The 12,500-nt window shown below is 43.3% G+C and overlaps 1 protein-coding gene and 1 pseudogene across 1 annotated transcript; both read right to left on the bottom strand.

Moving 5' to 3' along the window:
- Positions 1-1,134: 1,134 nt before the first annotated feature.
- LOC125948379 (stress-induced-phosphoprotein 1) lies at positions 1,135-6,041 on the bottom strand. Its single transcript, XM_049674362.1, has 4 exons — positions 5,664-6,041; positions 5,519-5,606; positions 1,835-2,902; positions 1,135-1,757 (listed from the first exon to the last, which is right to left on the bottom strand). Exons 3-4 carry the CDS (start codon positions 2,746-2,748, stop codon positions 1,685-1,687), a joined length of 987 nt encoding a protein of 328 aa, XP_049530319.1. The 5' UTR covers positions 2,749-2,902; positions 5,519-5,606; positions 5,664-6,041; the 3' UTR covers positions 1,135-1,684.
- Positions 6,042-7,087: 1,046 nt separating this feature from the next.
- LOC125948383 (phospholipid-transporting ATPase ABCA3-like) lies at positions 7,088-10,344 on the bottom strand (annotated as a pseudogene).
- Between the last annotated feature and the right edge of the window lie 2,156 nt (positions 10,345-12,500).

Consider the following 12,500-nt stretch of genomic DNA (forward strand, 5'->3'; position numbering starts at 1 on the left):
GGGGAAAAAAAATGTAGCATTAAGGGCCGTTAAATAAAGAAGCAGTGAAGCTTCTTCAGCGTTAGGAAAAGGATTCTCGTGTTTGGGCGATTGCGCAGTGCATCTATGTTGTGCCTTCATATCTATGTCTCCCTAATGCACACGTTTTACCCTGATCTGCAGCAACCAAGAAAATGTTAATTTTCTATTGTAATTCCTTTCACCCTATCATTTTCCTCTTTGTATTATTAGAATCACATTTTAAATAAATAAAAAATTATGAAATGAGTAAGAAAATGCAAATACCACGGAAAAAATCGGATACGCAATAGATCAAATTTAAACTGAGTGCTGTAAAACATATAAAAGAACGCCAGCTTATAACAAAACATGGAATAGATATGAATCAAAGGATATAGAACATGTTTTACTAAGCGTCAATAGATAAGATAATGTTTACAGTTATAAAATGAATCAGCTACAAGTTCGAGTTTCATGATCAAAATAAATAAAATTCATATTTAAACTAAATAAAAGAGTTAAACAATTTTGTAGATCTGTTTATTCTACCGGATGTATCGAGCACAATGGCATCACAGTGCCAGCAACTGTGATCGGAAACCACCAGAGCCTCTTCTTCAAAAACCATCTTCAAAATCAAAAACCATTAGACCATCTTGCCTCATTGGGAGTCTTTTTTCTATTTACCACGCTTCAGAAAAGCTGGCGTCTCCAGTAGCTCGAGCTGTACTAAAAATATAGACCGCGATATTCAGGAGTCCATCTAGGCAGTGAAGATGTTGGTTGAACTCTCGACACTGCTACGCAATTATAGTTGGCTCACACCTACCCTGAGAATACAAATGGATATAATAGGAAAACTGCTCAGTGTAATTTTCCTATTATATTTCCTATTATATTCTCAGCCAAGGGAAACTTTTTGGAATTCATCAAATCAAGTCAAAAGCAAAGTCAAAATGCAATGATAGTGTGCTTATCTCACACTGTTCCGTAGGAAAAAAAACATCAATCAACATTTTAATGTAAACTTAAACTGTAGGGAGTGCAATTTCGCTTGCTCGGCGTCTCCAAAATACAAACTAAACAACCTTGTGTACTATGAGCGGATCAAAGAAAACAAACACTAGCGGTATGTAATGGTACAAATAGTTTATTTTCGCGATTTTGATCCCTAAACTACTTTCGCTTTCGACTTCATGGTGATCAATTTGTATGCTTTAATTCAGAACTACTTAGTACTTCTTACTTTTCCTAGATTATCGTTTTCTTGACCAAAACTGTTGTTAGGCAATGACAAGGTGTGCAACTTGTGCACGCGCGGTTTTAAGCAGCTGGGTACCCGATATTTTCTTTAAAGAGCCACAAGGCTAGCTTGGAACCCAACTGTCGAGAATAGACGCGCACAACCGTGAAACGGCATACCGAATAGGACAACTGGCACACTACAACTCTACTGTAATAGTCGTAAGCGCGCAGCTAAACGAGAGTAAAACTAAAGAATTATGAAAACATTTCAGCGACAACCAAATCCCCCGCCACTTAAATACCAACGGACGCTATTAGCGTCACGAATACGGCCTTTGTTACGCTACGTTCGCTACAATAGTTTCATGACGATATGAGATGGTCGCAATGAAAAGGTTCCAGTTCTTTATCGGACTGATGTGGTAGATAGCGAGCAAGCTTAATAGATCTGGATGATTCCCGATTCTAGAAGTTTTTGAATTTTAGAAGCAACTTGCGGATTCTTCAGATGCCTGTAAACGAGGAGCAAAGATACGATTAGGAATAGTACGAATTTTAGATACCTAGTTGTGTAATACTGGAAACTTACTCTTGCACAGCTTTTGGATCGCTCTGCATCTGCTCGAGAATAACACGCATTGCAGGGTCCTTGAGGATTTGTTGAACTTCTGGGTCGTTCATGGCCTTTTTCCAAACTTCCTTCGGGTCAGCATGTACGGCCATCGTACAAGCCCGGTAGCCCTCAAGCGCTTCCGCGTTGTTTGGGTCAATTTCCAGTGCTTTTTGGTAGGCAGACAGTGCTTCCGAAGATTTTTGCATTACCTGCAGGATTTTGCCTTTGCGAATCCAACCCTTGATAAAGCCTTCATCCAACCGGCAACAAGTTTCACAATCCTTAAGTCCGAGATCGAAGGCAGCTAGCTTTGTGTAACAGGCGGCACGGTTGCTGTATAGTTTTGCGTCATCCGGATTGCGCTTGATGGCCTCGGAGTAATGTTTAACGGCCGTGCTGTAATCACCCTGTTTGAAGAATTCATTCCCTTTTTCCTTCTCTTCTTCGGCCTTTGCTGGGTCGATATATTCTAAACGTTCAATTTCCTTGATCTTCTTCTCGGTATCACTTAACAGGGACTTCACTTCGGGCGTACGGTGTTCGGATAATGATTTTTCAAAATACGTTTTGGCGGACTTGTAGTCCTCCAACCGCCTGTAAGCATTTCCCGTACGCGTAAAGGCCTTGGCTATCAGTTTGTAATCGGCTCGATTTTCCCGACCAACCTCAACGGCCTTTTCACATTCTTCGATACATTTTCGGAACTCTTTCTGTTCAAAGTAGACCGCAGCGATATTATTGTGGAATGTAATATCCGTCGGATCGAGTGTCACCGCACTGCGGTAGTGCTGGAGAGCTGTTCCGAAATCCTTAAGTTTATATGCCGCGTTGCCCAGTTCTTTTTCTTTCAACGCCTCCTGCTTATTTTGCGATAGACCTTGAGTTGCCATTTTTGGATACTCAAGGAGTCTTTACTGCCACCAAGTGTGAACTTTACAGATAGAATATAACACCTCTGAACGGCACGGCTCCGACTTTTTGTAGGTTCCGAGTTTCGTTGTGCTATTTGCGGTAAGCTTTGCAGTTGCGACTTCTTCGGTTTGCCTTAACAAAATGTGTGGAACAATCGAGAATAAAAACATGCGCAAGTTAATTTTAAAGTGATCTAAAGTGTTACAACACGCACCCACATTACACGTGAAGCACGTGTACTTCCCAGAATTCTTTTTCCGACCTCACGTACACATGAACATCGGACCGATCCCGGCCCATTCTTCTCCAACCAATCAACGAGGTCTTCACCAACGTAACGAGAAATTGTAAAACTACAATAATAATGGTAATAACTATCTTCGACATAAAAACACTTCCCTAACATAATCGCTAATCTGTGTGTTACCCGTTTTGGAGAATTCTTCGAATTGCGAAAACGTGGAGTGGTGAGCAGAAGGGAAGATAACAGGGAAGAAAATTTGCTTGGGGCCAGTCGTTCTTTGAAGGATACTCAGAAAAAAATAATGCATGCAATAAAAAATGCAAGATGAACAGAGAAATATTTCTTTTGGATGATTGTGAACTACAATAGAACTAGAAATGAGTTAACCGTACTCTCTTATCCCCTCGTTCGTTGCATTGAATCCTGTTGTTTCGCTTCTTCGTCCGTACCGGCGCCAACAAGCATTGGCAACATTATTGGTGTTCGATAACCTCTTACCGCATCCCCCTCCGTCGACAAAGTGCGGAGTCGGAATCGATTCCGGCAACTTCCAAAATTTTCTGAGACCACCCGAGTGGGAGGTGGGCTACCATCGTGAGGCCCTGGGCACGTGCCCAATGGGAAAGATGGACCCTGTTTTAAGAACATCGTGTTCTGTAACAGGAATATTAGTGTTTCATAATTCCATTGCTAACATTAACACTTTTCCTTTCGTTTCCGATCGTTTCCGGATACACGTCCGTTTCATTTCTTTTCACCTTCCATTTTACGGAAAATTTTTGGACCAGTCATTGGTAAAATCAACTTACGCTGCAACACAGACGGTGTTCCAATGGAAAACTGGCGGGGGTGTTTTTACAACACGTGGCCCATCGGTATGCAGATTCTCGGTATGAAGTACATGGGAATCTTTCCTGTGGCATTCTATACTAGCGTGTTGTATGATAAACCCCCGCCTTAGTACTTCGAGAAGTTTGCTTTACAAGCAAACGCACTCGAAGAACACGGGCTAGAGGTCGGGGGAACAAGTGTCCCAGTGAAGGTCAAAATCGTGACGGTGGATTTAGAGGCTCGGGCTCTATTAGTAGGTACTTCCCTCATTGTTAAGTCGATAAAACGGTTTCATTAAATTGTATCTTTTCATTTCTAGAAACGGTTTATGCAAATGGAACACATGGGTGCCCGTGTTGCACCTGTATAGGAAGTGACCCGCGTAATGTGGGCATCACAGAGTTTCCGTGGGTTGTTGAAAACAGCCTGCGGAACAATGAAGACTTCCGGGCGCGTAGATATGGCGACCATCAGTTGCGGCATTTGGCAAATTTTGATTTGGTACACGATATCTCCGGCGCAGATGTGCTCCACATAGTGTAAGCGAGTATCTTCCCAAGCATGCTTCTAAGGTTGAAAGAACGGCCGCAATTCCTGAAAGAAGCTAAATGCTTAGTTTCGCAACCGCCCTCCGAAATCAACACGTTTGATTTAGCATCTGTGGGACAGAAAATCAGTTTGAAAAGAGTGCACCACAAACTTATTTCTAATTATCTCCAATTTCTTTTCATTGCTAAGGAAAGAAATAGCTGGACGGATAATTGTCTGTGATTGTTTTCGGCCAAGGCAATTCTACCAGTGATTTTGAAGATTTTTAACATCTCACATTGAAACAGGTAGCACTAACCGCAGAGGAAGATCCAATAGAAAAAGTTTCGTTATCGCTCGGCCATGAGGCTCCTTCAGCGTACCGTAAATTTCAAAATGTAAAAGGTGCACCTACAGTGTTATCGACTAAAGAACATGATAGTTGGTTCCTCACACAGAATGGTAATCTAGTTTCTGTAATTTCTATTGATGTAACACGAAAAGAGATAGTGGGAAGAGAAAATTGCATTGTTCAGAAGGCAGGAGTAGTGAGTGAAATTGAGCGAATTTATACAGCTAATAGATTATTGCTTCCTTCCATTTATAAATCAACCGATATTAAAGCATCCAAGTTGCTCACATATAGAATCGGGGATATATATTGCAAAATGGCAGCATTAGAATACGTGAAAATATTATTTTATGCCATTATTTTATGAGTCCATAAGATCTGTCCCCATGATGGAGCAGTAGCATCAACAACAGATACACATATCATACAAGTTGGAGTTAAGAATAATCGATAATACGTAATTGCTACCTGAGGTTCTATTATTTCATCCTCTCTCTTTGTAATTCCCGGCTTAAACTCTTATTTTGCAGCGCTAGGATGATTTCATAAGAGGCGAGGTCTTTGCTTCATCCACTTTGGCGAAACTAGCAAGAAGAGTTGAATTGCATAAAATCAAAATATCCAACACCCCATTCCCTAGCATAAAACCAAGATGTTTCAATATCTTCGTTACTCCATCATAAGATCAACAGTACTATTCCAACAACTCTCAACAATATTCCCAATAGAATCCCAGCACGATGAGTACAAGTGCTACCCGTGCAGTCTAGTTTCTTTGATGTGAGATACTTACTGCCCGGGTACGGGGATATTCCGGACGTGAGTGGGACCGAATGTATTATGTAATTGGTGAATTGCAGGAGATCTTGCGGTGATGCTGGCTAGAAGGATAATTCAATCGTTAATGCAACAGATCCTTCTAGAATCACGAATCTTACCGCTTGCTGAAGCGGGTTCCGATTGGTATCCGAGACACCCGGATCGCCGGTCGCAGACTTCTGTGCTCTCTAGGGTCGATTGTGAGCTGGTAAATTGGTTCTCCGGATCTTGAAGGAGGACTCTTTTAGCAAAAGAGGAGAACAATCCAGAATCCGCTTCCGCGTGGATTCAGCCTCGTCTTCGATCAGTCGTTTCGTGGATCTGAACGCAGTTATCTACTGTTTTCCACTTTCTCGGTAACGGGAACGACTTGGGGATTTGCGGATGACTTTATTGGGCTCGTATCTCGATAATCTTTATCACGAAATTTGTTGGAAATTCCCACTTTTTACAGCGAACTCGAGTTTCTAACCTCAAAGACAAAATATCAATACACTGCTACGCACCCCATTTTTAGCAAAACATTTTGAATTTTTATGCAATTTCTGCTTTATTTACGCAAAAACGCTCGTATATTATCGACCATCACTGTAAAAATGTTCAACCTCACGATATTTATGAAGAGCATGCTCAAGCTGGGTTCAATCTGAAGCGCGCTTGAGTGAGTCGAATAATTTCTAATTTCTGGTATTTCAACTCGCTTTTTTGGTATTTTCCCTGTTAATTAACCATTTCCGAGCGATTTGCCGTTATTCCCAGGCCAGAAAAAGTTGAAACGAGTTTTCCATGATTTTTTCAAAACACAGGGTTAAAGTTAATTGTCGCAATGAATTTTGATTTTTGATGAAAATTTTGCTTTATGTTGGGCAAAGCTCAAAGCTATCCAGCATGATCATGACTTTAACAGAAAATCTTATTTTGTATCAAAATTTCAAAAATATCGAAAACCAGAACGGATTCCAACACTTCTTGGAAGGGAAAGGTAAGAGGGAAAAGTTAATTTATGAGCCGTGGCCACACGGGGCGAAAATTTGCGCGCAAATTTGCACATTAATGCCAAAATGTTTTCGCTTCGTGTGGCAGGCGTAAAAACCCGAAAATTTATGCCGAAATGTCAAACGTATTGTTTTCATCTGTTTTTTGGCCGCTGAAGTTGATTTCCGAATAAATTTTGCAGTTTTTAACGATTTTGTTGCTGTTGCTGTTATATTTATATTAAAAATGCAAAAACAATACGAAAAGAACCTACATTTTCGTAAATAAAGCGTTCGATAGCGTCAAGGGTTCAGCGAAAAAGTCCGCGGACGTATAAAAATTTGATAGCGTGTAAGGGTTAAACGAAACCGTTTTGGCATTAATTTTTTCGTTTGCGCTAGAGTTTTCGCCCCGTCTGGCACCGCCTAATAGCCGTGGCCACACGGGGCGAAAATTTGCGCGCAAATTTGCACATTAATGCCAAAATGTTTTCGCTTCGTGTGGCAGGGGTAAAAACCCGAAAATTTATGCCGAAATGTCAAACGTATTGTTTTCATCTGTTTTTTGGCCGCTGAAGTTGATTTCCGAATAAATTTTGCAGTTTTTAACGATTTTGTTGCTGTTGCTGTTATATTTATATTAAAAATACAAAAACAATACGAAAAGAACCTACATTTTCGTAAATAAAGCGTTCGATAGCGTCAAGGGTTCAGCGAAAAAGTCCGCGGACGTATAAAAGTTTGACAGCGTGTAAGGGTTAAGCGAAACCGTTTTGGCATTAATTTTTTCGTTTGCGCTAGAGTTTTCGCCCCGTGTGGCCACGGCTATGGTCTTTTGGTGAACAAGAAAATTCCACCGTGCCTTCAAAGCATGGTGGGATTTTTGTGATTTTAAACGACCAAACATTTCTTTTTCCGCGATTGATTTCCATTTGATTTGACCGTTTTTAGGCCGTAATTTTGGTAGACACACGTTTCGTGAAATTCGCGATTCTGGGTGTCGTTGCTCTTCGTGGTTCTCGTTGAAAAAGTACCCTCACGTCCTTACAAACCGCGCAGACCGTGAAAAACTGCGGCGCGATCCTCAAAAAGGCCGGGCAGGAACAACTAAAAATGATTCTAAACCATTTCACCACACTTTGACCAAACCAGCCCAGGAGAGGCGCATTGAGCGCCTGAGAAGTACGACAAGGCCCGTTCTGGCTTTCAAGAGCAGATTTGATTAATTGTATGTGCTGGGATGCTTCCCGCGCTACCATTATTATAAATATCTCCTCGATGGACGATTAGTTGTCGCTGCGTACTGTTCCATCTGACTTCTGTTCATGATTTGGCCCAGTCATCATGCGGGATATGCCATCGCAGCGATGAGGCGAATCGTTTTTGATTTCTTCTAGAATCAGCTTATCACTCGCAACATGCCGTTGTCGGCTTGGTATGTCTTCTTTGTCTTCGATAGATTTTTTTATTAGTTTGCCTAATATAAACGGGTTTACCGGGTTAGTCAGATTTTTCCCTTCGCTTATCGTGGGGGGGCACTCTCTGCCCCAAACTTACCACCCGATACTGGCCGCTCGCCACACCAGAAGCGCTTCGTCACGGGGAAGTACCAGGGCTGCGCTAGCCCAAAGTCTCCCGGGAACACCTGCATGTAGATCGCTGCAATCAACATGTAGATCGCTGCATCACCGAGCAGCATCAGCAGCAGCTGTCCGATATTAATATCATCGACTTCACTATCATGGAACAGCGTCGACCACTGGACACCGGTCGTTGTACCCTCGTACGCACCGACCAAGCGCATCGCGAATCCAATCGCCGAGTTGAGCAACAGCGAAGCACCAAGCTTCTGCGAAACCGTCAGATTCCGATAATCCTGCACCATGATGATGTACGGGGCAAAGGCTAGGAACCAAATGATGGCCGCCACCGCACCACCCGAATTGGCCTTCGAGAACAGTGTGCTCAACATGAAGGAAAAGGTAATGATCGCGATACCGTAGATGGCGAAGATCAGCCAGATCACACCCCAGTCGGAATACGTAAGCACGGATACGTAGGGCGTCGAGTACCAGGGCACCTTAAAGAACAGCACCACCAGCCCGATCGAGATCTGCGTAAAGATGAAACACTTGACGAACCACGAGCTCCGCAGTCCCATAATCTCCCACCCAGTTCCGCAGTCCCATAATCTTCATCGCCTCCTTGATCTGCTTCTCCTTCTCGAACATAATGTTCTTCACGATGCTAATGCATGGATAGATGAACGCCATCATAACCGAGATCGGCAGAAAGGTGGTCAAACTGGCCGGGAAGCTATCCTCGCGGAACGGTGGATAGGGAAAGCGCTGCAGGTACACATCGGGCACCGGTTCGTTGATCACCTTCAGCTGCTCCGCATACGCCTTAAAGATGAAATGCTGCAGACTGAGGAAACCTTCACGGAAGTAACCGGGCGATGGTCCACCATCACTGTCCTCGGAGAACCGTGCACCGCCATCAGCTCGACCACCCCAACGACGGTCCGTTTGCCAGCTATGACCCACGACGAACTGAGCTCGCTTTTCTCCCGGGAACCGCATGCGATAGGATAGCTGCTGGGGTAGCGTGACCGATCGGTTCAACCGAATATCGAACTCGATCCCGGCGAATGCGTTACTTACGAGCAAAAAGTTCTGCAGAGCCGTCCCATTTCCGAAGGCGCGCACGTTCATGTCGGTCCACCGACCGATCGGTTCCATGAGCCGTCGCAACGCCGGTCCATCCGGTGAGTAAGCGATCGTATCTTGGAACGGTATCGACAGGTTTCCTCTGGAAAGCGATAACATGAAAACACACAATTACTACGGACACGTGTGCTAAACGCTGGGGCTACGAAAAGACATAAACCTTAACCCAGGCATTCCTTCATTCCTGTCGAACAGGTCGAACCCGAGAGATGGATCGTGACAATGGATAGCTACTTTCCGTTCCTCGCGTTTCAAGTGCCCTTCGAGCCCATATTTGTATCCCCATTAGATTGGCTCAAGTGCTTGAACTTGTTCGAAGCAAGAACAGAGGTTTCGTTAGTTCACCCACAACTACCCATTCCACCCATTCCGCCCATTCCATCCTCGGAGCAGATACCATAAAGATAGTCAATGAAGCAAGATGGTGAAACCGAATCGATGACATGATGACAAGTTCAAGGTGTCTTACTCATCCTGCACAACAACGGTTTCGACTCGCATAACAATAGAAAGCCTTTTTATCCCTCTGTTATCTAGCTCGGTTTGTGTCAGGCGCGAACCGCAGTTCTCGCCACTAATCGGTGACGTGACACTTTCATTACGATAAACGCAAAACAATCGACTACCGGGTGGACGGAGAAACTGGGAAACCTAAATTCCGCTAGTCTGCTGGCAGTTGATATCTCTTCCCACCCCAAAACCTACCGCTGTCTACTAATCCCTTACCTGATAGCAGCAAAGTCGGTGATATCGAGCGGCTGGTAGACGGACACATGTGGGACGGTTTCTATTTCCGTTAAACTGCGTAGCCCCACCATTAGTAACATGAACAGGGGGGGGAATGAAGATCTCGACTAGACTGGAAAATTTGTTCCTCCAGTGAAAAGTGAAGTTTTTCCACAGAAGCAACCGGAACATGTCAGAACCGGATGTACCGGTCGGTTGCTGATTCTGTTCGGAAGCACCATCGAACGATAAAAAGTAACCTGTAAAAAAGGAAGAATCCCAATGAAAATGGCATAACTTCCCCCCCTCTCATCCTTGGCCATGCCTTCCAAATAAGGAGAGGCATGTTACCACTCTACACGACGGGGACGTAGATGAGTAGGAGTTAGGGAAAGAAGGCCCTGTAGAAGAGCCTTCTTTCCCTCATTGTAGAGCAAAAATTTTAAGGAGGCCCGCGACGCGGCTCCATCTTTCCATTACACTCAACGGCCGAGCTAAACCAAGCTCTAATCTCAGCGCCTCGCTAAGAGTGCCAAAACAAGCCACAATAAGTTGAAGACGAAGAGGTCTCTCCGTTTTGACCAGAGCAAGAGAGCTAGATATCACTCTGGTATAACCTAGGTGGTGGAGAGACATAGGAGTCGTAAATTGGTTTGAAATAGCTTTGTAGATTAACAACGACTCGCACTAGCTTGCAAGATATTTCCTCGAACGGAACACTTATTTGTGTTGCATCGTCCATATTGCCGACCGACCAATATCCGACTGTATGGAATTCCGTGTTTTTGAACTTTTTGCCGGGCATAAAGATCTCTGATGTAACTTTAACTTGTTTGCCATGAACATGGCGGCTTTCGGTAGCATATTCCATGCGCACAACCTGTTGGTTGGTTGTTAGCAACCAACAGTCTGTGGTCCTTTGCGCCTCGAGTTTACATCTCAGCGTAAACCGTACCACCTGGAACCGGCCATCCATAACCGGATTTTCCAGTTTAGGGTAGTCCATATAAATGGGCTTCTGTGTGAAGTTTTCACTTAGATATCCCAAAGGATTTCCAGCACCATTTGATAATATATCACTTCGAATGGCCTCTATAAAGCACTCGACACGGTCAGTACTATTGAATTGGTACAGTCCGTGTCTCTGTACTTCCTCCACGAGGTGCAGCAATATATGAAATTTAATTGAATCATATTCTGCATGCCCGGGACATATTACAGTCAACTCATTCAAAAATTGTTGAATGAGTCTATGCGCCATTGTAATGTTCTGGCCTTTGGTGCAATAGAATACAATTGCAGTATGCAGGCACATGTACATTCTGTAAAATAATGGCTGTAGTAAAATTTTAAAAATTGCTGGGCCAGCGTAATAAAATACGAAGCCCAACATTTCAGGGCACCACCATACATCGTCTTTAAGATTGCTTGTTAGCGGTGGCAGCTCATCGAACCCCATAGAATAGGGTATTTCGATCCCTGCGCAAACCTCGTTAAATTTATGCGGATTCAAATGTCCGCATTCCATAAAAATAATGAGTAATGATTTAAATACTCCAATATTAATAATGTGACGCATATCGCCAATTAATATGTCCGTCACAATATTAAATCCCTGATACTGCAGTAATGCAGACTCGGAACTGGCACCGTGTCGGCCATTCTATATTGGGCCTCTAAATCACCACCAAAAATTCGTAGTGTAACACTTCTGGTTTCGCCATTGAGCACAAAGTTCCTCATTTCGTTCAGCTCGTTCACCGCCGGTTGAAGAAGGCTTGGCGGTGGAGCAACATAACCGAAATAGGCACCCGCGAGAAAGGGGTGAAGGAACTCTTTTAGTTCGGTGACATCGTATGCCACGAACCATAATTTATATTCGGCATAGCTTACGACCTTTATGGGCGCTCCATCAGCCCAAAGGTCAATATTGCAGACAGTGATTTTTAACTGCTGCAATACTTTGGCAAGGCTATCCTTCACACTAAAGTGGTGATAGTGCCCCGAGCCCATTATTTCCCCTATATATTTATCATTGCTTTGAGCATTCTCTCCGGGGGTGTCCCTTAATGTAAAAAAGATGAAAAAAGGTTGTTAGATATAAAATACAAATTCATATTTAATATAATATGGTGTTCGAATTAATAAGAAGATATGCCGCTTAAATGGATCTTCCAGCAGGATAACGATCCAAAACACACAAGCAGGCACGCCAAGGCACGGTTTACTGAGAACACATATTGAAGTCTTGGATTGGCCGGCACAATCTCACGACCTCAATCCAATCGAAAACTTATGGTGCGACATTTATGATTCCCAAACCATCAAATGCGCAAGAATTCGCCAAGTCTGGAAAAATATCCCCGAATCAAAATCAAAATGTCGAGCATTGGATGCCACGTAGATGTGCTGCTGTAATTCAAAACAGGGGGTACACTACAAAGTACTGATGTTTACAATAAATATTATGGAAGGAATTCATCGTGTTCCTTTATTTTTGTGGATGTCTTTGAAACATTTATGTTTT

Source organism: Anopheles darlingi, chromosome 2 (assembly GCF_943734745.1).
Source record: "Anopheles darlingi chromosome 2, idAnoDarlMG_H_01, whole genome shotgun sequence".
NCBI classification, from domain to species: Eukaryota; Metazoa; Arthropoda; class Insecta; order Diptera; family Culicidae; genus Anopheles; species Anopheles darlingi.